This window comes from Chiloscyllium plagiosum, unplaced genomic scaffold (genome assembly GCF_037043375.1).
Source record: "Chiloscyllium plagiosum isolate Xiang-an unplaced genomic scaffold, Cpla_swu_hap1 HiC_scaffold_2, whole genome shotgun sequence".
In the NCBI taxonomy this organism is placed as follows: Eukaryota; Metazoa; Chordata; class Chondrichthyes; order Orectolobiformes; family Hemiscylliidae; genus Chiloscyllium; species Chiloscyllium plagiosum.
The window spans coordinates 150,815,630-150,842,029 of record NW_028270140.1 but is presented as its reverse complement, the minus strand read 5'-3'; the positions used below and the strand labels follow the sequence as shown (position 1 = coordinate 150,842,029).

At 47.7% G+C, this 26,400-nt stretch overlaps 1 protein-coding gene across 7 annotated transcripts; it reads left to right on the top strand.

Annotated features, from left to right (window-relative positions):
* The first annotated feature begins 330 nt into the window (after positions 1 to 330).
* Positions 331 to 25,425, top strand: LOC122565280 (beta-1,3-galactosyltransferase 5-like). Of its 7 annotated transcripts, none has more exons than XM_087993756.1 (2): positions 331 to 424; positions 22,509 to 25,425. In XM_087993756.1, the coding sequence occupies exon 2, from the start codon at positions 22,725 to 22,727 to the stop codon at positions 23,778 to 23,780; it is 1,056 nt and encodes a 351-aa protein (XP_087849882.1). In that variant the 5' UTR covers positions 331 to 424; positions 22,509 to 22,724; the 3' UTR covers positions 23,781 to 25,425. The 7 variants fall into 7 exon arrangements, with proteins under 7 accessions (XP_087849882.1, XP_043577042.2, XP_043577005.2 ...); XM_043721107.2 differs by lacking the exon at positions 331 to 424 and adding an exon at positions 9,076 to 9,481; XM_043721070.2 differs by lacking the exon at positions 331 to 424 and adding an exon at positions 13,815 to 13,902.
* Positions 25,426 to 26,400: the final 975 nt, after the last annotated feature.

Here is a 26,400-nt window from a genome sequence, read left to right as displayed (position 1 = left end):
CCTGTCCCTTTTCCCAGTAGGACAAGCTTCTTCCTGTCAACGTTATCCAGCCCCACTCAAAACTTTGAAAGACCCTTATCAAATCTCCTTCCAGCTTTCTTCTCTCCCAGGAGAACAGTCCCAATATCTTCAAACTATCCTCATCACTGAAGCTCCTCGTCCCTGGAACCAATCGCTTCCACATTCTCCCCAATGCATTCACATCCATTGTGAGGATATAGTGTCATTAAAGTGCACACGCAGGCCATTCTGCCCAGTGAGTCTATGCCAGCTCTCTGCAGAGTAATCTAATCTGTTCTCTGGTTTTATCTCCTTGGCTCTAGAAGACTGAGTACACATGCAATTTCCTTTTTAAATCATTCGTCAGCTCTGTGTGCATCATCATCTTCCTTGGCTGTCGCTTCCAGGTCACTCATTAAATAATGTAAGTATTCTGTACATTCTCCCCTTATCTCTGTCTGTATCTCTTGTACAAATGATTAGTGTCCCGTACTCTGGAAGCATCTGCTAAAAGGTACAACTTTTCTTCGTCTGCCTTATCTCAAAAAGACTTGTATATTCTTGTATATCTCCACAAAATACCACGCCCCCAGTGACAGCAAAGGAATGACAATATAATTCCAAGTCAGGATGGTGAGTGGCTTGGAGAGAAACTTGCAGGGGGAGGTGTTGCCATGTATCTGCTGCCCGTCCCAAATGGAAGTGGTCATAGGTTTGTAAGGAGCAGTCTAAGGATCGTCGGTGATTTTCTGTTGTGCATCTTGTACTGACTGTTGGTTGTGGAGGGAGTGGGTGTTCATGGATGTGGTGCTAATCAAGCGGCTGCTTTGTCCAGGATGGTGCCAAGGTTCTTGAGTGTTGTTGGAGCTGCACCCATCTGGCAAATGTGCAGAAGTATCTTTTGAAATACTGCATTCAGTTCTGGTCTTCCAGCTATCAGAAAGATGTTGTGAAACTTAAAAGGGTTTAAAACAATTTATAAGCATGTTGCCAGGATTGGACGGTTTGAGCTATAAGGAGAGGCTGAACAGGCTGGGGCTGTTTTCCCCGGAGTGTCGGAGGCTGAGAGGTGACCTCATAGAGGTTTATAAAATCATGAGGGGCATGGATAGGGTAAATAGACAAGGTATTCCCCAGGGCAGGGGAAGTCCAAAGGTAAAGGGCATAGGTTTAAGGTGCGATTTAAAAGGCACCCGAGGGACAACTTTTCACACAGAGGGTGGTACGTGTATGAAATGAGCTGCCAGAGGAAGTGGTGGAGACTGGTACAATTACAACATTTACAAGGCATCTGGATGGGTACATGAATAGGAAGGGTTTGGAGGGATTTGGGCCAAATGCTGGCAACTGGGACTAGATTAGGTTAGAATATCTAGTTGGCATGGATGAGCTGAACCGAAGGATCTGATTCGTGCTGTACATCTCTATGACTCTATATCCTCCTAGGGTTAGATGAAATGGGGTAGGATTAGACGAGTATGGAGCATGAGCTGTGTGGTACTTTTGGGCTGAATGGCCTGTAAATTATTATCCAACTCCCTGAAATTTTTTCCCATAGAAATTTGGAGAGACATTTGAAGAGCCATTTCATGTGAGTTTATCTGAGTAAGCATTCACTGCACCAGAAAACCTTGCACTAGGTACAGCTGCCCAATTAGAACGAGTACAATTGATCACTGCCCTTTGCTTCCCATTGTTTAACCTATTCATTAGCCAATTTGCAAGATTCCTCTTTATCCCAGGAGCCACTTGTCTCTAGTGAGATGTTTTATCGAATGCTTCCTGAAAATCAAGATATATGAAACCAAACACATTAACCTTTCCATTAAGTCCCTTAGATCCTTAAAGAATCCAATACGTTTTGATAAGAATGGACTCTTTCTCCTCCATTTATATTGCCTTCTAACTATCAGTCTTAATCCATTAAAAAAAACTGTAACTGCTTTCTTTATAACAGTGGCATTCCCATTACAGTTCATGTGCTGCACCTGATTGAATCTTTGACAGGAAGTGAGCAATCCTAAATTTTCCATCCCAAATTGAGCTTGAATTGAATGGCTTGCTGGACAATCAAAGAGAGCAATCAAGAGTCCATTAGACCATTCAGCCCATCATGTCTGCTCTGCCATTCAGTGAGAGTGTGGCTGATCTGATCATCCTCAACTTCACTTTCCTGCCTTTTCTCTATAACCCTTGATCCCCATGCTGATTAAAAATCTATCTCAGCTTTGAATGACACAGCCTTAACAGCTCTCTGTGGTAAAGAATTCTGCGGATTTACTGTCTTCTGGTCTTAGACTTACTACGGGTTAAACAACAATGGTGTGGGTCTGGAGTCATGTGTAGGCCAGACCAGGTATGGACAGCAGATTTCCTTCGCGAAAGGACATAAGTGAAACAGATATGTCTTTATGACAATCAATAATAGTTTCAAGGCACCATTGCTGAGACAACCTTTCAATTCCAGGAGTGATTTTTTTTTCTTTACTCAGTCATGGGAAGCTGGCGTCTCTGGATAGGCCAACATTTATGGCCCAGAGCTGAAAATGTGTTTCTGGAAAAGCACAGCAGGTCAGGCAGCATCCAAGGAGCAGTAGAATCGATGTTTCGGGGATAAGCACTTCTTCAGGAATGAGGAAAGTGTGCCCAGCAGGCTAAGATAAAAGGCAGGGAGGAGGGACTTGGGGGAGGGGCATTGGAAATGCGATAGTTGGAAGGAGGTCAAGGTGAGGGTGATAGGCCGGAGTAGGGTGGGGACGGAGAGGTCAGGAAGAAGATTGCAGGTTAGGAAGGTGGTGCTGAGTTTGAGGGATTTGACTGAGACAAGGTGGGGGGAGGGGAAATGAGGAAACTGGAGAAATCTGAGTTCATCCCTTGTGGTTGGAGGGTTCCTAGGCGGAAGATGAGGCGCTCTTCCTCCAACCGTCGTGTTGCTATGGTCTGGCGATGGAGGAATCCAAGGACCAGCATGTCCTTGGTGGAGTGGGAGGGGGAGTTGAAGTGTTGAGCCACGGGGTGGTTGGGTTGGTTGGTCCGGGTATCCCAGAGGTCTTCTCTGAACTGTTCCGCAAGTAGGCGGCCTGTCTCCCCAATATAGAGGAGGCCACATTGGGTGCAGCGGATGCGATCGATGATGTGTGTGGAGGTGCAGGTGAATTTGTGGCGGATATCGAAGTATTCCTTGGGTCCTTGGAGGGAAGTAAGGGGGGAGGTGTGGGCGCAAGTTTTCCATTTCTTGCGGTTGCAGGGGAAGGTGCCGGGAGTGGAGGTTGGGTAGGTGGGGGGTGTGGACCTGACGAGGGAGTCACGGAGGGAGTGGTCTTTTCGGAACGCTGATTGGGGAGGGGAGAGAAATATATCCTTGGTGGTGGGGTCTGTTTGGAGGTGGCGGAAATGACGGCGGATGATCCGCTGTACATGGAGGTTGGTGGGGTGGTAGGTGAGGACCAGTGGGGTTCTGTCCTCGTGGCGGTTGGAGGGGCGGGGCTCAAGGGCGGAGGAGTGGGAAATGGAAGAGATGCGGTGGAGGGCATCGTCGACCACATCTGGGGGGAAATTGCGGTCCTTGAAGAAGGAGGCCATCTGGGTTGTACGGATTTGGAACTGGTCCTCCTGGGAGCAGATGCGGCGGAGACGAAGGAATTGGGAATATGGGATGGTGTTTTTACAGGAGGCAGGGTGGGAGGAGGTGTAGTCTAGGTAGTCTAGGAGTCGGTCGGTCTGTAGTAAATGTCCGTGTTGATTCGGTCGCCCGAGATAGAAATGGAAAGGTCGAGGAAGGGGAGGGAGGAGTCTGAGACTGTCCAGGTGAATTTGAGGTCGGGGTGGAAGGTGTTGGTAAAGTGGATGAACTGTTCAACTTCCTCGTGGGAGCACAAGGCAGCGCCGATACAGTCATCGATGTAGCGGAGGAAAAGGTGGGGGGGGGGGGGGGGGTGCCAGTGTAGCTGCGGAAGATGGATTGTTCCACATATCCTACGAAGAGGCAGGCATAGCTGGGGGCCATGCGGGTGCCCATGGCTACTCCTTTGATTTGGAGGAAGTGGGAGGATTGGAAAGAGAAGTTGTTCAGGGTGAGGACCAGTTCAGTCAGTCGAAGAAGGTGTCAGTGGAAGGGTACTGGTGGGAAAGGAAGAAGCGGAGGGCTTTGAGTCCTTCGTGATGGGGATGGAGGTGTACAGGGACTGGATGTCCATGGTGAAGATAAGGCGTTGGGGACCGGGGAAGCAAAAATCATGGAGGAGGTGGAGGGCGTGGGTGGTGTCCCGAACGTAGGTGGGGAGTTCTTGGACTAAGCGGGACAGGACCATGTCGAGGTATGCAGAGATGAGTTCGGTGGGGCAGGAGCAGGCTGAGACAATGGGTCGGCCGGGGCAGTCAGGTTTGTGGATTTTGGGCAGGAGGTAGAAACGGGCGGTGCGGGGTTGTGGGACTATGAGGTTGGAGGCGGTGGATGGGAGATCCCCTGAGGTGATGAGGTTATGGATGGTTTGGGAGATGATGGTTTGGTGGTGGGAGGTGGGGTCATGGTCAAGGGGGCAGTAGGAGGAGGTGTCCGCGAGCCGGCATTTAGCCTCAGTGGTGTAAAGGTCGGTGCGCCAAACTACTACCGCGCCTCCTTTGTCTGCTGGTTTGATAGTGAGGTTGGGGTTGGAACGGAGGGAGTGGAGGGCTGCACGTTCCGAGGGTGAGAGGTTGGAGTGGGAGAGAGGGGTGGGGGAGTTCAGGTAGCGGTTAATATCGCGGCGGCAGTTTGCTATGAAGAGATCGAGGGCGGGTAAGAGGCCAGCACGGCCCAGCCCTAATTGCCCAGAGAGCAATTAAGAGTTAACGACATTGCTGTGGGTCTGAGGTCACGTGTAGGCCAGACTGGGTAAGGACAGCAGATTTCCTTCCTTAAAGGACATAAGTAAACCACCATTACACTCCTAATTCTAGATTCTTTACTGATTTCAAATTCCACCACTTGATTCGATTTGCACCTGGGTCCCCAGAACATTAGTTGGGTTTCTGGATTAATAGTCTAGTGATAATGCCACTAAGCCATTACCTTCCTGATTTAAATTTAAATTGAACTTAATTTGAATTGAGTGGAATTTAAGTTCAACCAGGTGTAGTCTGATCCTGAGTCCAATGCTTTAACTACTTCATCGCCACTGTCACCGTGTGCTGTCGCTGGAGGTGAACTACTTTCTGATTTCCTGACAACGTTTTGAGGCCCCAGTTTAGAATCTTTTGTGCATAACCCAGGCCTGACACTTCAGCAATATAAATATAAAGCATTGGAGAAACTCAACAGGTCTAGCAGCATCTGTGGAGAGAGAGAGAGAAAGAAAGAAAGAAAGAAAGAAAGAAAGGAATGAATGAATGAATGAATGAATGAATGAATGAATGAATGAATGAATGAATGAATGAATGAATGAATGAATGTTCGAGTCTTCTTCAGAACAGGTATCTACTGTATTTTGCTTGACACTTCGATGCTGCACTTTTCAGTCGGGCAGACCAAACCTTACACTGAGCTCTGGTCTGGTGGACATAAGAAAATCTCACGTCACTCTTCAAAGAGCAGGGAAGTTCTTCCCAGAGTCCTTTAAAAGGCATCTAGATGGGTATATGAATAGGAAGAGTTTGGAGGGCCAGGTGCTGGCAGGTGGGACTCGATTGGGTTGGGATATCTGGTTGGTATGGACAGGTTGGACTGAAGGGTCTGTTTCCGAGCTGTACATCTCTATGACTCTATGACTATAAGTAAGTAGACCCTTCTTTTATTATTCACTCATGTGATGTGGACATTGCTGACTGGGCCAGCATTTTTTGCCAGTCCCTAATTGCCTGCATTTAAAATCTTATAGTATAAAACCCTCTGTATAATACAAACTCTTTTCTTTATTTGTTAACTTATTTGCCAAGGAATAGATGAGAAACAGCATTAATTTCCCAAATCTTCTGATTGCACTGACATAGGGCCATTGAATTCTCATGGAGCACACATTAATGGGCTGGTTAACAGGATTTGCCTTATCTGTACAACTGTATCAGCAGATGCAGAAGAGCCGTACCTTGGATTAGACATTTGACCAAAGCTCCATCCTTGCTCTTAGTTGGATGTTAAAGATCCCATAGCACTATTTTAAAGAGACGCGTTGGGGGTGGGGCGTTGGGTTGGATTCTCCCCAGTGAACCAGCCAATATTTATCACTCCATCAATATCGCAAGAAAAAGTACCTCACTGTTATCGCGTTGCTACTTGTGGGAGGTGGCACTGTGCAAATTGACTGCTTCGGTTCTGTATTACCATGGAGATCACACTTCAAAAAGCTTCATTGACTGCAAAGCATTTTGGGACATCTTGAGGTCATGAAATGGACATTAGAAATGCCAATACTTCTTTCAAACCTCATTAATATCCCGGGGAATGGAAGTGGGCAGTGTGTCAAAGAGGGTCTCAGCTGGCTCCTGGTCCTGCTAGAAGTCCCTTCAGGTAGATTTGCTGTCACCAGTCTTTCTTCCAATACTACTCTACAAACGTTAGTGATATAAATGATGAAGGATTGACAATGAATAAGTCTTACAGAGAAGAGGCACGAGCTTGAGTAACAAGCTGTAATTTATTACACAATAAGAGGCATTTGTCACCTCTGAAGGGATAGTAGCTAGGTCTATGGTACATGGTTGTAGAACTGACTAAAAACAAACAACAAATGGACTAGCTCCTCCCTGAATCAGCAATTTATTTACCAGTGGATGGACCAATTCCAAAGCTTTCGTGTTAACACCTTCAAGCCAACTGGCTTATACGTGTTTTACCATCCAGAAGATGCAATGCAGCAACTCACAAATATTCCTTCGACAGGAAGACACTGCCTGAGAATGAGCTGGAGGCAGGTTCAATTGAAGTATTCATGTGGTCAGTGGATAATTACCTTAAAAGGAAGATGGTCCAGATGCAGTTGCAAGTTATTACCCATAATGGGCTTTGCTTGTAAATAGAGATGGAAATGTGTTGCTGGAAAAGCGCAGCAGGTCAGGCAGCATCTAGGGAACAGGAGAATCGACGTTTCGGGCATTAGCCCTTCTTCAGGAATTCCTGAAGAAGGGCTAATGCCCGAAACGTCGATTCTCCTGTTCCCTAGATGCTGCCTGACCTGCTGCGCTTTTCCAGCAACACATTTCCATCTCTGATCTCCAGCATCTGCAGACCTCACTTTCTCCTCAAAGATTTGCTTGTAAATACTCAACTGGCTATTCTGGTGTTTTTGCTGGTAGGGGAAAATAATTCAATCTGAAGGACTCTTGTGGCACAGTGGTAGTGTCCAACCTTTCAGCCAGGAGGCCTGGGGTCAAGTCCCACCTGTTGTAGAGGTGTGTAACAACATCCCTGAGTACATTGATGCGAAAATAGGTTGACAAAATATTCACCTGCAAGTTTCTCTTGAAGCCACTCACGATCCTGGCTTGGAAATATGTCACTGTTGCTGGGTCAAAATCCTGAACTTCCCTCCCTCATGGTATTGTGGGTATCTGCACACCTCAAGGGCTGCAGCAGTTTGGGAAGGCAGTGCACAGGCACCCTCTGGAGGGCAATTAGGGATGGGCAGTAAATGCTGGCTCAGACAGTGACATTCACATTTTATGATTACATTAAAGAAAAGATTTCTTCCCCCACTCTGTTAATCCCATTTAATATTTTCATGTTCCCCTTCTTTACAGCAATGTTTGTTTTCATTTTCTTTCTGTTGTGTAAAATATTAGTTGAGAACCATGATCGTGTACCCACCTCCACCCACAAGTTACGTTCTGTTTTTGAACTGAACTGACACTTTCTTTGGTTATTCTGCTGCTCAGTGTGTACTTTAAAAACTTTGAACTTTCTTTGATTTTAGCTGCCAACAGCTCTTCAAATTCTCTCATTGCGTTCCCAATTTACTCGGCCACCAGTTTACCTTCAATTCACTGTGTCCAGTCCACATTTTCCAAATCACATCTCAGCTGAGTAACATTGGCAGTTTCCCATTTTGAAACTTTTCATCCTGCTCTACCCTTATCAGTTTCCATAACAACTCCAAATCTAACTGCCTGTTGATTACTCCCATTGGTGTTGGCAGCTGTCCAGATTCATTCCTTAAAACCACATTCTCAATGGCTCCTTTCTTGTTGTGCTTGCTACAATTGTCCAATGAAAGTTCTCCCAAATATGTTTAAGGGGGCTGCGTTCTCTGCATCTCTTAGACTGAATTCCTGAGAGTTGATATTAAGATAATTGAAACTCCTTACTTTTGTTCTTGAACATTTCAGCAACTTGACCCTCTATTTGCTCTTTTATTGTCCTCTGACTGGTTTATTGTGCAATTGCCAATAGTGTACACCCTCGCGAACAATCCTAGCGCACCTCCCTGACAGGATATTCGTCCTAAACCAGTTGAGGTGCAACCCATCCAACCTGTACAGGTCCCGCCTCCCCCAGAACTGCTCCTAGTTTCCTGGACCCTAAAGCTCTATCTCGTACTATTTCTGCAAGCATTCATCTGCTGTATCTTCCTGCCTCTGTACTCACTCATGCACGGTGCTGGAAGTAATCCAAAGATTGAGAGTCCAATGTTTAATTCCTTCAGATATCCTCCCTTCATACTGTGAGTCTATGATTATAGCTCTCTGGACTTTAAATGCAAGAAATGCAATTCCCTGTCAGGCTATTTCTTTGGCATTGACAGACAGCATAGCCTCAGGGCCTCTGCCCAGATCCATTCTCTAAAACTAGGTCCCAAATAATTCATTTTCTTGTTGCGTTTGTTTAAAAACATTCTCCTGAATGCATTTTAAGCAGGTATCCACCAGTTAACTGGTTATCAAGGTTGATATTGAAGTTGTTGACACTCCTTATAATTCTAACTTTTCTTCGTTCTTGCATTTTTCACTCATGGGACATGTGTGTCGCTGGGCTGGGCCAGCATTTATTGCCCATCTCTAGTTCGGATTTCACCAGTTTCCTCATTTCCCTTCCCCCCACCTTGTCTCAGTCAAATCCCTCGAATTCAGCACCGCCTTCCTAACCTGCAATCATCTTCCTGACCTCTCCGCCCCCACCCCAGTCTGACCTATCACCCTCACCTTGACTTCCCTCCACCTATCACATTTCCGACGCCCCTCCCCCAAGTCCCTCCTCCCTACCTTTTATCTTAGCCTGCTGGACAAACTTTCCTCATTCCTGAAGAAGGGCTTATGCCCGAAACGTCGATTCTCCTGTTCCCTGGATGCTGCCTGACCTGCTGCGCTTTTCCAGCAACACATTTTCAGCTCTGATGTCCAGCATCTGCGGTCCTCACTTTCTCCTCATCTCTAGTTACCCTTGTGACGTTGGTGGTGAGCTGCCTGCTTGAACCGGTGCTGTAGGTAGACCCACAATGCCATTCTGGATGGAATTCCAGGATTTTCACCCAACAACACGGAAGGAACAGTGATATATCTCCAAATCAGGATGGTGAGTGGCCTGGAGGGGAACTCGCAGGTGCTGGTGTTTCCCCCGCAGACACTTTTCAGCCTTTCAGTGATATTTTTGAGTCTGGCATCAGGAAAGTAACAAGAAATCCTATCATCACGTCTGTGGCTGCAGAAACGCATGTCTTATCTTTTAATCACTGAATTCTCCAGTATCATTGCTTTTCCATGATTTGGGCTGGGCTTTACAAAGTTAAAAATCACACAACACCAGGTTATAGTCCAACAGGTTTAATTAGAAGCATTAGAAGCATTAGCTTTCGGAGCGCTGCTCCTTCATCAGGTGGTTGTGGAGAATAAGATTGTAAGGCATAGAATTTATAGCAAAAGTTTACAGTGTGATGTAACTGAAATTATATATTGAGAATGACCTGGATTGTTTGTTAAGTCTCTCATCTTTTAAAATGACCGTTTGTTTTCATTTCTTTTATATGTAAATCCCAGAACTTTCTGAAAGTTACATTCTCAAGTGAACTTTAACAATTGGTGTCCTGTCAGCCCAGATAATGTATTTAAGGTGTGAGGTGCCCTGTGTGACAGAATGTCTGTGCCACAATGGTCAGACTGATTCTAATCTAAAAAACTGATTTACAGAATCTTACATGGATTCATGCAGTTTGTGAGCAAAATATAATGTAATTTTATAAGTACAAATTCACCCCAAAATGTGTGTGTGTGTGTGTGTGTGCAGTTTATAAGTGTCTGTGAGAGAGTGTGTGTATGTGTGTGAGTGTGAGTGTAAAGGGGTATAAGTCTGTGAGAGGGTGTGGGTGTGTATATGTGAGTGTATGAGAGAGGGCTTGTGTATGAGAGAGGGCTTGTGTATGAGAGAGGGCTTGTGTATGAGTGTATGGGTCTGTAGGAGTATCTGTGTGCGTGTGTGTGTCTGTGTGCGTGTGTAGTGTAGTGGGGTCACCTGTTGTGTGACATGAACCCAAGGTCTCGCCAATGTACCATGCCTTGGGGTATCCTGGCCTGCAGCGTATGAGATAGACAACGTTGGCTGAGTACATGGTGGGAGGTGTCCCCACGTGTAATGGTGGTATCCATGTTGACTCTGACACACCTTGCAGGTCTACCGTGACAAGGTTGTATGGTATTGTCCTGAAAGCCAGGCAGTTTGCTACAAACAATGATCTGTTTGAGGTTTGGTGGTTGTTTAAAGGCGAGCAGTGGAGGTGTGGGGAAGAACTTGACGAGGTGCTCAACCTCATTGATAATGTGTTGCAGGTCACGAAGAACATGGCGTAGTTTTTCAGCTCCTGGGAAGTACTGAACAACAAAGGGTACCCTGTCAGTTGCAGCACGTGTCTGTCTCCTGAGGAGGTCATTACGGTTCCTTGCTGTGGCACGTCGGAACTGGCGGTTGATAAGTTGAGCATCGTACCCTGTTATTATGAGGGCATCCCTGAGTACTTCCAGGTGCCCGTCACGTTCCTCCTCATCTGAAGAGATCTCCAAATCATCTCTCATACACTCACAGACACGCCCTCTCACAGACTTATGCCCCTTTACACTCACACACGCACACACACACACACACTCACAGACACTCATTCCCCTCCCCCATGCGCATATACACATATATAAGTTTCTGGGGTGAATTTGTACTTGCAGAATTACATTTTACTTTGCTCAAAAATTGCATGAATCTATGTAAAATTCTGTAAATCCCTTTTGTAGGTTAGAATCAGTCTGAACATTTGGGCACAGTTATCCTCATACAGAATACTTGACACCTTCAATATGTTATCTGGGCCAGCATGACACCTATTGTTAAAGTTCACTTGAGAATGTAACTTTCAGGGAGTTCTGGAATTTACATATGAAAAAACTAAAATAAACAAGGTCATTATAAAAGATGAGAGACTTAACAAACAATCCAGGTTTTTTTCAATAAATAATTTCCGTTACATCACACAATAAACTTTTGCTGTAAATTCTGTGTCTTACAATCTTATTCTCCACAACCACCTGATAAAGGAGCAGCGCTCCGAAAGCTAGTGCTTCCAAATAAACCTGTTGGACTATAACCTGGCGTTGTGTGATTTTTAACATTGCCTTTCCAGTCATTTTGCAGAGTTTAGCTGCCCATGACTCTGTGGATTTGTCTCTGACTGCACTTCCCAAAGGAACCAATGCTCTCATCAGTATTTAGAACTGAATACCAGTTGGACAGCTAAATGTATGCAGGGTGTCTATCTGTCCTCCCAGTCTGGTTCTGCTTGTCTGTCATAAGGTTGTGCAGTCGCTCTGTCCCTGTATACTCTTGAGCAGCGTGTCCACATGCTGAGATATGCTGTCCTTTGAGCTGTCACCTTTATGCACCACAGTGACTGACACCAGCGACAACTCAACCCCTGGAACTTGGTTCCTGCAGCTGGCACTTCCTGCACATGTGGTTGTGGTTAGTGTTTGACTCTCAGCTGAGTCTGCAGCATCCTTTATGTTTATTTCAGGCTTGGTGGGAGATTCATTTTGTGCTGGCACTCTTCTGCAATGTTGTACTGGGACTGTGTGTGGATTTGGGATGGAGGGGTGGGAAGGGAGATCAGTTTGTGGATTTCTGTTGGGGACTGTGTGGGAGTTTGTGTTAGGGACTGTGTGTGGGTTTCTGTTGGGGACTGTGCGGAACTTTGTGCTGGGGACTGTGTGGGAGTTTGTGCTAGGGACTGTGTGGGAGTTTGTTCTGGGGACTGTGTGTGGGTTTGTGTTAGGGACTGTGTGTGGGTTTGTGTTGGGGACAGTGAGGGTTTGTGTTAGGGACTGTGTGGGAGTTTGTGCTGGGGAATCTGTGTGGGTTTGTGCTGGGGACTGTGTGAGGGTTTGTGTTAGGGACTGTGTGTGGGTTTGTGCTGGGGAATCTGTGTGGGAGTTTGTGGTAGGGACTGTGTGAGGGTTTGTGGTAGGGACTGTGTGAGGGTTTGTGGTAGGGACTGTGTGAGGGTTTGTGTTAGGGACGGTGTGTGGGAGTTTGTGCTGGGGACTGTGTGGGAGTTTGTGCTGGGGACAGTGTGTGGGTTTGTGTTGGGGACAGTGTGAGGGTTTGTGCTGTGGACTGTGTGAGGGTTTGTGTTAGGGACTGTGTGTGGGAGTTTGTGCTGTGGACTGTGTGTGGGTTTGTGCTGTGGACTGTGTGAGGGTTTGTGCTGGGGAATCTGTGTGGGTTTGTGCTGGGGACTGTGTGAGGGTTTGTGTTAGGGACTGTGTGTGGGAGTTTGTGCTGTGGACTGTGTGAGGGTTTGTGCTGTGGACTGTGTGAGGGTTTGTGCTGGGGACTGTGTGGGAGTTTGTGCTGGGGACTGTGTGGGAGTTTGTGCTAGGGACTGTGTGAGGGTTTGAGAGGGACTGTGTGAGGGTTTGTGCTGGGGACTGTGTGTGGGTTTCTGCTGGGGAATCTGTGTGGGAGTTTGAGCTGGGGACTGTGTGTGGGTTTGAGGGGGACTGTGTGAGGGTTTGTGCTGGGGAATCTGTGTGGGTTTGTGCTGGGGACTGTGTGAGGGTTTGTGTTAGGGACTGTGTGTGGGAGTTTGTGCTGGGGACTGTGTGTGGGTTTGAGGGGGACTGTGTGAGGGTTTGTGCTGGGGACTGTGTGTGAGTTTGTGCTGGGGACTGTGTGAGGGTTTCTGCTGGGGAATCTATGTGGGTTTGTGCTGGGGACTGTGTGAGGGTTTGAGGGGGACTGTGTGAGGGTTTGTGCTGGGGACTGTGTGAGGGTTTGTGCTGGGGACTGTGTGAGGGTTTGTGCTGGGGAATCTATGTGGGTTTGTGCTGGGGACTGTGCGTGGGTTTGTGCTGGGGACTGTGTGAGGGTTTGTGCTGGGGAATCTATGTGGGTTTGTGCTGGGGACTGTGCGTGGGTTTGTGCTGGGGACTGTGTTGGAGTTCGGGGAATGTCCAGGCTGGCACTGAGTGATTTACATATGTGCACATATCACCCAAACCAACCTTTATCTCAGCAACAAGGCAGCCCCTGTAATCTGTACTAAAACGGGTCTGATTCCTGTGGGAAACACAGAACTGTGGGCTAAGGTTTAATATTCTTATACTTACCCTCTTGGCTCTTAAAATAAACTTCTTCTCTGGTGGTAATGTTCATTTTAAATTGAATTAATTCCCAAATTTAATTAATTCAGGACAGTACGCTATCTGTCCAGGATCGAATGAACCAATTAAACAGTGTCCTAGATTCCCAGGAATGTAACAATTCCTGGCACAGCCCCCTCACGCTATTGGCTGTGAGATTGCCAGCTCGCAGCCCATCACGGGGTGGGGAGGGGGGACAGGGGGAGTGAGACAGCGGAGAGTTGGAGAGACCGGGTTGTTGGTGAGAAGTGAACCCGGAACCAGAGAGAGGGTGAAGCAGCCCCTTACAGCACTTGCACCTGCTGGCTCTGTGCTGAGGTTTGTACTGGGGACAGTGTGAGGGTTTTATTTGTACAGGGACCTTTGTGCTTCACGGTGCCAGGAACTTCTTTTTTTTAATCATTCGTGGGATGTTGGTATCACATGCTATGCCCTGGAGAAGGTGGTGCTGACCTGCTTTCTTGAACCACTGCAGTCCATTTGGTGTAGAGACATCCGCCGCGCTGTTAGGGAGAGAGTTCCCAGACTTTTAACCCGAAGTGAAGGATTGACAATGTGCTTCCAAGTCCGAATGGTGAGTGGCTGGAGGGGAACTTGCTGGTGATGGTGTTCCCGTGTATCTGCTGCCCTGGTCCTTCGAATTGGAAGTGGTCATGGGTTTGGAAGGTGAGGCCACGATCATTCTCAGTGGTGGGGTCAAATGCCTCAGGGGCCTTGGTGAATTTCAGCAGTGCATCTTGTAGATAACACAGACCGCAGCTACAGAATGCCAGTGGTGGAGGGAGGAGACGCTTGTGAATGTGGTGTTAATCAAGTGGGCTACTTTGTCCTGGATAATGTCAAACTTCTTGAGTGTTGTTGGTGCAAGACTCATCCAACCTGTGCCTGGCCGATAATAGAAGAGCTTTGGAGAGTCAGGAGATGAGTTACGTGCTGCAGTATTCCAAGCCTCTGACCTGCTCTTGTAGCCACTGTATAAGAGTGGTTTGGAGCTGGAGACTGACAGTATTTTATAGAGTCAGAGAGCGGTACAGCAGAGAAACAGACCTTTTGGTCCAACTCGTCCATGTCGACCAGATATCCTAAGTTAATTTACCAACAATTGGCCCATATCCCTCCAAACCCTTCCTATTCATGTACCTATCTAGATGCCTTTTAAATGTTGCAATTGTACCAGCCTCCACCAATTCCTCTGGCAGCTCATTCTATACATATACCACCCTCTGAGTAAAACGTTTGCCCTTAGGTCCCTTTTAAATCTTTCCCCTCTCACCCTAAACCTATACCCTCTCGTTCTGGACTCCCCCGCCCCAGGGAAAAGACCTTGGCTTTTCACCCTATCCATGTCTCTCATGATTTTGTAAACCTCTAAATTCACCCCTCAGCCTCCGATGCTCCAGGGAAAATAGCCCCAGCCTGTACAGCCTCTCCCTATATCCCAAATCCTCCAGCAGATCTGATTTAGAGGTGCTGGTGTTGGACTGGGGTGGACAAAGTTAAACATCAAGGTGGTAAAAACAATGACTGCAGATGTGACAGAATGCCCCTGGTGCTCACCTTCCACCCTACCAACCTTCGACAGAAGCCCCCTGGTGCTCACCTTCCACACTACCAACCTTCGACAGAAGCCCCCTGGTGCTCACCTTCCACCCTACCAACCTTCGACAGAAGCCCCCTGGTGCTCACCTTCCATCCTACCAACCTTCGACAGAATGCCCCTGGTGCTCACCTTCCATCCTACCAACCTTCGACAGAATGCCCCTGGTGCTCACCTTCCACCCTACCAACCTTCGACAGAATGCCCCTGGTGCTCACCTTCCACCCTACCAACCTTCGACAGAAGCCCCCTGGTGCTCACCTTCCACCCTACCAACCTTCGCATAAACCAAATCATCCGCCGACATTTCTGCCATCTCCAAACAGACCCCACCATCAGGGATATATTTCCCTCCCCACCCCTTTCCGCCTTCCGCAAAGACCGTTCCCTCCGTGACTACCTGGTCAGGTCCACACCCCCCCTACAACCCACCCTCCCATCCTGGCACTTTCCCCTGTCACCGCAGGAACTGTAAAACCTGCGCCCACATCTCCTCCCTCACCTCCATCCAAGGCCCTAAAGGAGCCTTCCACATCCATCAAAGTTTTACCTGCACATGCACTAATATCATTTATTGCATCCGTTGCTCCCGATGCGGTCTCCTCTACATTGGGGAGACTGGGCGCCTCCTAGCAGAGCGCTTTAGGGAACATCTCCGGGACACCCGCACCAATCAACCACACCGCCCTGTGGCCTAACATTTCAATTCCCCCTCCCACTCTGCCGAGGACATGGAGGTCCTGGGCCTCCTTCACCGCCGCTCCCTCACCACCAGACGCCTGGAGGAAGAACGCCTCATCTTCCACCTCGGAACACTTCAACCCCAGGACATCAATGTGGACTTCAACAGTTTCCTCATTTCCCCTTCCCCCACCTCACCCTAGTTCTAAACTTCCAGCTCTGCACTGTCCCCTTGACTTGTCCTACCTGCCTATCTCCTTTTCCACCTATCCACTCCACCCTCTCCTCCCTGACCTATCACCTTCATCCCCTCCCCCACTCACCCATTGTACTCTATGCTACTTTCTCCCCACCCCCACCCTCCTCTAGCTTATCTCTCCACGCTTCAGGCTCACTGTCTTTAGTCCTGATGAAGGGCTTTTGCCCGAAACATCGATTTCGAAGCTCCTTGGATGCTGCCTGAACTGCTGTGCTCTTCCAGCACCACTAATCGAAAGTTAAACATCACACAACACCAGGTTATAGTCCAAGGTTATACTGTTGTACAGTACCCACAACCACCTGATGAAGGAGCAGCGCTCCGAAACCTAGTGCTTCCAAATATAACCTGGTGTTGTGTGATGTTTAACTCAGCAGATCTGTGAAGAGAAAGCGGAGTTAACGTTCCGGTTCCTGTGACCCTTCCTCACAAGTGTTTCTGATTTATAGCATCCGCAATCCCTTCGGTTTTTAATCTCAGCAACAAAGCAGCTCCTGTAATCTGTATGAAAAGCGGTCTGATTCCTGTGGGAAACACAGAACTGTAGGCTAGATTACTGTAAAAGAGGATACTTCACAGTTTGGAACATTAAGGCTCTTGTATTTAGTCTCTTGGCTCTTAAACTTGGTCTCTTGTGGCAACGTTCATTTTGAATTGAATTTTTTCAGTACACTCCCCCCCCCCCCCCCGATCAGATGAACCAATTAAAAGGTGCCCTAGTTTCCCAGGACTGTAACAATTCCCTCGCACTATTGGCTGTGTGAGAGCCCATCACAGAGTGGGTGGGAGACGGGGGTGTCAGACAGAGGAGGGTGAGCGAGACTGGGGTTGTTGGTGAGAAGTGAACCTGGAACAAGAGACAGGGTGAAGGCAGCCCCTTGTAGGCAGTTCCCTGCTCTCTGCTGGCTCTGTGCTGAGGTTGGTACTGGGGGGGAGGAGGGGGAGAAGGAAGGGGTTTGCTAGGGTCTGGGGTGGGTCTGAGCGGGATCTGCCGGAGAGTTGGTCTGAAGTCTGTCAGCGTGTCGCCGTCTCCCGAGTGAATTGACTGGGATCTGTGCGGCCCCGCGTGTTGGAATTCCCCCCCCTCCGCCAGGCTTCCGGAGCTGGGTGAACAGATTGGTCAATATTGAGGAGAGTGGGATCAGCCCCAGACGGAATTCTCTCGCCATGGATCCCAGATTTCCTCCTGGTGTTTACGATTCACTGGCGGCACGGGCTTGCCACTGGCTTTAAGGTAGTTTGTCAATGTTGTAAATCCTGGTTAGTTAGCCCCGCGTCCCGCAAGTGAATGAAAGAAACTGAACCAGTTTACATCCTGGGTGTTGGATTTGTCCCGCGTTGTGCCTCCCCAAGCCATCGCTGAGACCAAAACATTATCGGATTCTGTGGCAGCTCCTGCCATACCCTCACTATACACTCAACTGGTCAGTGCACCGCCAACCCCTTCTGACAAGCCACCCTGCAAACTCTAATACTCTGCTGACTGTCTTCATTCCCACCAAACCCTGTTTACTCCCACACTCACCCCTGTACCTTGATCCTCATTAAAGCCATTCTTCAACGTTAAAGGATCACTGCGACCATGTCTACCGCTAACTTTTCTAGCCCTGCAACCCACTGACATACCTATAACTAGGTAAAAACAATGACTGCAGATGCTGGAAACCAGATTCTGGATCAGTGGTGCTGGAAGAGCACAGCAGCTCAGGCAGCATCCGAGGAGCTTCAGCAAAATCGACGTTTCGGGCAAAAGCCCTTCATCAGGAATAAAGGCAGAGAGCCTGAAGTGTGGAGAGATAAGCTAGAGGAGGGTGGGGGTGGGGAGAAAGTAGCATAGAGTACAATAGGTGAGTGAGGGAGGGGATGAAGGTGATAGGTCAGGGAGGAGGGTGGAGTGGACAGGTGGAAAAGAAGATAGGCAGGTAGGACAAATCATGGGAACAGTGCTGAGCTGGAAGTTTGGAACTGGGGTGAGATGGGGGAAGGGGAAATGAGGAAACTGTTGAAGTCCACATTGATGCCCTGGGGTTGAAGTGTTCCGAGGCGGAAGATGGGGCTTTCTTCCTCCAGGCGTTTGGTGGTGAGAGAGCGGCGGTGAAGGAGGCCCAGAACCTCCATGTCCTCGGCAGAGTGGGAGGGGGAGTTGAAATGTTGGACCACAGGGTGGTGTGGTTGATTGGTGTGGGTGTTCCGGAGATGTTCCCTAAAGCGCTCTGCTAGGAGGCGCCCAGTCTCCCCAACGTAGAGGAGACCGCATCGGGAGCAACGGATACAATAAATGATATTAGTGGATGTGCAGGTAAAACTTTGATGGATGTGGAAGGTTCCTTTACGGCCTTGGATTGAGGTGAGGGAGGAGGTGTGGGCGCAGGTTTTACAGTTCCTGCGGTGGCAGGGGAAGGTGCCAGGATGGGAGGGTGGGTTGTAGGGGGGCGTGGACCTGACCAGGTAGTCACGGAGGGAACGGTCTTTGCGGAAGGCGGAAAGGGTTGGGGAGGGAAATATATCCCTGGTGGTGGGGTCTGTTTGGAGGTGGCAGAAATGTCGGCAGATGATTTGGTTTATGTGAAGGTTGGTAGGGTGGAAGGTGAGCACCAGGGGTGTTCTGTCCTTGTTATGGTTGGAGGGGTGGGGTCTGAGGGCAGAGGTGCGGGATGTGGACGAGATGTGTTGAAGGGCATCTTTAACCACGTGGGAAGGGAAATTGGGGTCTCTAAAGAAGGAGGCCATCTGGTGTGTTCTGTGGTGGAACTAGTCCTCCTGGGAGCAGATACGGCTAAGGCGGAGGAATTGGGAATACGGGATGGCATTTTTGCAGGAGGTAGGGTGGGAAGAGGTGTAATCCAGGTAGCTGTGGGAGTTGGTGGGTTTGTAAAAAATGTCAGTGTCAAGTCGGTCGTCATTAATGGAGATGGAGAGGTCCAGGAAGGGGAGGGAGGTGTCAGAGATGGTCCAGGTAAATTTAAGGTGAGGGTGGAATGTGTTGGTGAAGTTGATGAATTGCTCAACCTCCTCACGGGAGCACAAGGTGGCACCAATGCAGTCATCAATGTAGCGGAGGAAGAGGTGGGGAGTGGTGCCAGTGTAATTACGGAAGATCGACTGTTCTATGTAGCCAACAAAGAGACAGGCATAGCTGGGGCCCATACGTGTGCCCATGGCTACCCCTTTGGTCTGGAGGAAGTGGGACACCTTCCCTCCTGCTTTGACCAGGCTTGTGCTGGTTTAATCTCCAGCTCCTCTGTGGTGCAGCATTTTCGTTTCCTCTGTAATGCTCCTGAGAGATTCTTTGGAGAGTTTGGCTATGCTGAAGCTGCTATATGAATAGTACTAGCACTTTACGATTAGAAGCTGTTTTTGAGGTTGCAACAAGTTGGTGCACAGACTCCTGCCTGAACTTGTACTGGCTTTGTACCTGACACGTTGGCCTTGGAGGAAACGCAATATGGATTTATCAGAACAACTCCTGAATGGGCAGCATGGTGACTCAATGGTTAGCACTGCTGCCTCACAGCACCAGGGTCCCAGGTTCGATCCCAGCCTTGGGCAACTGTCTGTATGGTGTTTGCACATTCTCCCAGTGTCTGCGTGGGTTTCCTCCCACAATCCAAAGATGTGCAGGTCAGCTGAATTGGCCATGTTAAATTGTCCATAGTGTTAGGTGCATTAGTCAGAGGGGGATGGGTTACTCTTTGGAGGGTCGGTGTGGACTTGTTGGGCTGAAGGGCCTGTTTCTACACAGTTGGGAATTTAATCTTTAAAAAAAGTCTGCACTTTGCCTTTGATTCCTTACTGGAGGAGGAATGTAGTTGGTTTGGAGGCAATTCATAGCTGGTTCACTAGATTGATTCCAGAGATGAGAGGTTTGTCTTACGAAGAAGAGAGATTGAGCAGTTTAGGCCGATATTCTCAAGAATTTGGAAGAATAAGTGGAGATCTAATTGAGGAATATACCTTGCTAAAGGGGATTGACAAGGTGGACGTAGAGAGGGTGTTTCCCCTTGTGAGACAATCTAGAATAAGAGATCACAGTTTAAAGATAAGGAGTAGCACATTTGAAACAGGGAGAAGGAGAAATTACTTCCCTCAAAGGTTCATGAATCTGTGGAATTCACTCCTGCTGAGTAGATTGGATGCCGGGACATTGTGTACATTGAAGGAGGAATGAGATATGCTGAGGAGCTGAATTATCTGCTCCTGGTCCCAATTTTCATGTCTCCTGGTAGTGTACCATTTGGAATTGGTCCTTTCACCTCTGCGGCTTGGGTTCAATTCCTGGTCAGGAAGCAAAGATTACTTCATGTTATGGGACTCTTTGAAGGGAATGTGAATTTCTGGCTGAAACATCTCACTGGGAGTTACAGTTTTTCAGAGCAGCCACAATCCGATTGAATGGGAGGGCAGACGTGATGGGCCGAATGCCCTATTCCTGCTCCTATGTCTTATGTTAAATGATAAGGAAAGTCCACAAAAAATAAATAATCCAAAATTTAGGAGGTCAAAGGTCCATTTGATCAAGATTTTCAACACAGTCTGGGTCATCACTGGGTTACCACGGTGGCTCAGTGGTTAGCACTGTTGCCTCACAGCGCTAGGGACCCGGGTTCAATTCCAATTTTTGGGTGACTGTCTGTGTTGAGGTTTGCACATTCTCCCCGTGTCTGCATGGGTGTTGCGGTTTCCTTCAATAGTCTAAAGATGTGCAGATAAGGTGATCTGCCATGGAGAATGCAGGGTTACAGGGATAGGGTGGTTGGCTGGGTCTGGCTGGCATCCTCTTCACAGGGTCTGTGCAGATTTGATGGGTTGAATGGCCTCTTTCTGCACTGTGGGGATTCCATGACAAACCAAGTGCTCTGTTCATTTCTAGGAGGATGAAATCCAAAGGAGGTGAGGCTAAACCTGCATTTGTAGCATTGTGATTTATTCTGGACCCTATGTTATAGGGACAGTGGAAAAGATGCACAATGATTTGTAAGAATGGTAGCAGAACTGAGAGAAAGTACTCATCAATAAAGACTACATGTGGAAGGACTATTCTCTTTGCTAGGCTGAGGAGTGTCTGGATAGAGATCCTTTAGATATCATATTCATCATTTCGGGGGAAAGACAGGAAAGTGAAGTTGAGGATGATCAGATCAGCCATGTTCTCATTGAATGGTCTAAATAGTCTACTTCTGCTCCTAAATCTAATGGTCTTAGAAGTTGTTCCACTTGTGGAAGAGCCAAAAACTACAGATCCGTAAACATGAAACAACAAATCCGATCGAGAATTCAGGAAAACCCTTTCTCCCCGGTGCATCGAATTGTATTGATTTATTTAAGAGGATCTGGATAAGCACAAGGGAGCTCAGAATAGCAGCTCCTGCTGATGGGTTAGATAAATTGGGTTGGGATAGGCTCAGAGGCACGTCAGGGCCGAATGACCTTGTGTGTGTTGGAGACTCGATTTGTAATATTTCTCTTCAGCGTCCTTTGCTACTGTGTAAGATCTTCATGGTTGAGTTGGCCCAGCACTGGGAGGGAGACAGAACGAGTGTAGCCAGCTGGAATAGTTACATTTATTCTCTTCTTGCTGCTTTTTATAAAAAGAACAGCAGAGAAAGGGCAGGCCAAATCTTTAATTGGTTTCAGGAGGAGTCCTTGACTTGCATCAGGACAACTGATTCACGATGATTGACTGAGTACCCTTTCCTTCACCCTTCGACAGTTACTGCTGCAGCACTCTGTGCTTGCACGGGCCCTGTCAGTCAGTGAGACTGTTGGTTGAATGCTGCACATTCCACTTGATTCTAACCCAATGCACTGATTATTTTCACTCTCACTCACTCTCTCATTCCCCTTCCCCTTCCAGAATCCTGGAATCCCATTGAGCCAGTAGAGGTCAGCAATGTTGGGACTGTTTCAGTAACTTGCTGACTGAGGGGGAAAATGCAAGGAATCTCACCCTTTACAAAGTGGCAGTTTGCTGAGCTCTTTTATTTCCCTGTTGTTTTTTTCTTTTTCCCTCCATTATAAACAACTGTAGTTCAGAATGTGAATCCCAGCCCCCTGGCAGTCCTGCACCGTCACTCTGTCCTACACTGTTGTGGTGAAGTTCAATGTAAGCTGAAGGAACAACACAACATCTTACATTTTGGGCAATTCAGAGCTGGTGGAACTCTCCACAATGTTCTACAATTCATACTGTTTCCATTTTCTGGGGCATTGGTTGTATTATAGCCATTTATACCTTCCTTTGGACTTCTCTCTTGTTTTAACCTGAACTGTTGCTAAGCCTTGCACCATCATCCCTTTATCCCAGCTTTATTTTTTATCATAAAAGACTGTTCAGTCCCTAACTTCTTCCACTTCAATCACTTAATTGTGTTTCTCCTCTCTCCACAGATGCTGGCCCCTGTGATTTCAGTGTTTCCAAATATGACCTCCTGTAGGCTGTGACGTGTTTTGAAATGTCCTGCAGTTATGAGAGTGTAAGGAGGGCAGGGATGTTTAGACCTCTGCCTGTTTCCTTTTCAGCTATAAGACTGAAGCCGTACAAACCAACTTGGACTTCATGGATCCTTAACCTGATCAGTCTTGAAGTGAATACTTCCTCTGAGCATGCAGGCATTTGTAACTCTTTGTGTTAAAGCAATGAAGTCAAAAATCTACTTTAAAGTTCTTGTGCTTGCGTCCCTCCTGGTGTCTGCTTTTCTGGTGCTAAGTTTACATGTGACCTGTAGGCTGACTGAGGACACTGGTGGATCAGATCTCCGCGCTCTACTGAAACAAGTGAAGAGCAAGGGTGATGAAGACAAGGTGGTGGACCAGAGGTCTGGGATCAACTTTGAGGCTCTGCACAGTCGGCAACATGAACCACCTTCTTGCCGGAAGGGACAGGTCCTCTTGATCCTGGTGACATCTGCCCAGCCCAACATTAACCGTAGGAACACTATTCGCAACACATGGGCGCTGGGCTGGGAGGACAGTGCCTTCCCTTGGCAAGTGGTCTTCTTGGTTGGCCAGGCCGCTGGAGAAGGGGCAACTAACCAAATCCAATCAGAGCAGGAAGTGTTCCAGGACCTGTTAGTGGGAAACTACCTGGACACTTACAGAAACTTAACACTAAAAGTCATGCACGGGTTAAAGTGGGCAGTGAGCACTTGCCAGCCTTTGTACATCCTCAAAACCGATGACGACTGCTTCGTAAACACGGACAGGCTGCCTCACTTTCTAGTTCAGGACAATCCGATTCGGACTGGGCTTTATGCCGGCTCCCTGTTTGCACCTGAGAAGCGGGAGGTCATCCGAGATCCTTGGAGCAAATGGTATGTGTCATGGCAGGAGTATGGGAAAGAGCGGTACCCTCCCTACGTGAGTGGGGTGGGCTACGTGCTCTCCCTGGATGCAGCTGCTGCAATCCTGAGGGTAGCAGCCTGGGTCCGCCCCATTCCTGTCGAGGATGCGTACATCGGGATCCTGGCAGATGCGGCTGGTATCCCTGCGCTGTCAAGCAGCCGCTTCACCAAGCACAACGTGAACTGGAGAGTGTGCAACTACAGGTACCTGATGGTCATTCATCACCTCAGCACACAGGACCAACGCCTAGCCCACAGCAACATGGTCCAGGCCCGCACAGCGTGTTCTGGTAATCCCACTATCACCAGATGGAGCTGACACTTTTGCTCAGACACGATCAAACCCTTTAGTCACCCCGGATGAAACTACTTTGTACAGTGGGCAGAGTCCAGAACAAAGGGGCACAGTCCTTAGAAGCACAGACACATTGAAAACTGGAGCAGGAGGAGGTCATCTGGCACTTTGAGCCTGCCCTGCCATTCAGTATGATCATGGCTGATCAACCAACTCAGTCTACTGTTCCTCCTTCCTTCACATACCTTTAGCCCTAAGAACTATAGCTAACCCCTATTCAATATTCAATGATTTTTCCCCCAACAACTTTCTGTGGCAGAGAACCACGTGCTCACCACGGTCTGGGTGAAGAAATTTCTCTTCATCTCAGTCTTAAATGGTTGGCTCCACGTCCATGACACCCCCCCCCCCCCTTCCCATTCCTGGCTCTGGATTCTCCAGTCATCAGGAACTGGGAAAATTGGTGGGATAACAGTCATGTCAGTGGGTTGATGATCCAGAACCCCAGGTGAGTGTTCTGGGGCCATGCGTTCAAACTTCATCACAGCAGATGGTGAAATTTGAATCCGATAAAAATCTGCAATAAAGAGCTGGCCTACCAGCTAGAGCATAACCGCTGCCAATTGTCATAAAAAACCCATCTCTTCACTGATGCTCTTTAGGGAAGGAAATCTCTCATCTTTACCCAGTTTGGCCTACATGTGACTTCACATTCTCAGCAATACTGCTGACTCTTAATTACCCTCTGGGTAATTAGGTAAGGGCAGTAAATGCTGGCCTAGTCAGCGGCACCCACAACCTGTGAACAAATAAAAAAAACATCCTTCCAAAGTTTGCTTGTCTAGAATTTTATAGGTTTCTATGAAAACCCCCTCGTTCTTCCATACTCAGAAGACTGCGGGTTCAAATTCCATTCCCAAACCTCAAGCACAAATTTTACACCATGCTCCACCGTGATATTAACTGATCTCTGGGTAACAGACCCCATGACATTATAATTCCAAATGGGATACCCTCAAATGCTCCTGGCTGAGGACTGGCTCCCCTTATTATTCAATCCATCCCTTCACTGGTCGCAACTGTTTAATTTGGAAAGGGATTCCTACCTCGTGGATACTATCTTCCAGCTGAAATATGTTTTAAAAGGAGCCAATTTAACCAGGGTTTCCTGAGTTAAAGAAAGTAGAGTTATTAGCTACTAAACCTTAGGGAAAGGTAATTAAACATGACACACACATACACATTTTTGAACTGAAAAAAGTCAATCTATAAATTAAAAATTTTAAATGAGATTGTCTTTGGATTGATCATGAATAGATTGTGAAATGTTGACGCTGTTAAGATGGGTAGCTCTTGCTTTGGTAATTGGAGATTCTTGGTTCTGTCATTAGCTAAAGGGTTTTGGTCCAGTTTTCTTCAACAGTGGCTTTGCTGACTTGACTTGTTTTTAGCAATCATAGAGAGAGAGAGAGAGAGAGAGAGAGAGAGACCTTTTATTGTACTAGCTGACACAAGTTGTCTAATGGAAGTTCTCAACTGTGCAAAAGTGAGGATTGCAGATGCTGGAAACCAGAGTTTAGGTCAGAGTGGTGCTGGAAAAGCACAGCAGGTCAGGCAGCATCCGAGGAGCAGGAAAATTGACGTTTCGGGCAAAAGCCCAACTTCAGGAATCGAGGCAAGAAGCCTCCAGGATGCAGAGATAAATGGGGGCGGGGTGGGAGCTGGGGCGAAGGTAGCAGAGAGTACAAAAGGTGGATGGGGGTGGGGATGGAGGTGATAGGTCAGAGAAGAGGGTGGAGTGGATAGGTGGGCAAGGAGATTGGCAGGTAGGACAAGTCATGAGGACAGTGCTGAGATGGAACTGTGTCCCTATTCAACGCACTTTAGCAACTCGAGCCCCAAGCTAACACACTAGCAATCAGCACTTGAGCACACAGAATTCAAGGGTTGCAGTTGGTTTTTAGCCCCCTTTTTTACATGATTCTGGGCGCAAAACACACAAGAATGTCTGTTTTAATTCATATCCTGTGCAGAGTCTAGGACACAACCTAAAGGAAATTCATTTTCTCCTGAGAGGAGGGATAATCAACCCTCACTTTCTTTGTAGCCAGGAGATCATGGTTCAGTTTTTTTGAATGGCAGCACATTGTTGAATCACAGTTCAACGATGTGCTGGTCAGGTGGGGTTAGCCATGGTAAAAAACCCCTGTGGGGTTACACAAAAGGGATTGCCTCAAAGAGATGTTGGAGTTTAAAGAGAGAGTTTGAGGGTTACGTTGGTTTATATCTGCCATAAATGCTGTTGGATGCAAATCTTATCAGATCGAGTGAACCGTTTGGAGATACAGATAGAAGCAATGAGGAATTTGCAATAGCAACAGTATGTGATGGATGGCAGTTATAGGAAGGGGGGGAAAGTCTCAGATAGTCATTTAGATGGGTTAACTCCAGGAAGGGTAAGAGAGGTAGGCAGCTAGTGCAAGACTCTTTTGTGGATACACCCATTTCAAACAGGTATGCTGTTCTGGAAAATGTAGGGGGTGATGGATTCTCAAGGGAACGTAGCACCAACAGCCAAGTTTCTGGTATTGAGACTGGCTCTAATGCAACAAGGGGTACGTCGGTTTCCAAGAGATCAATTGTG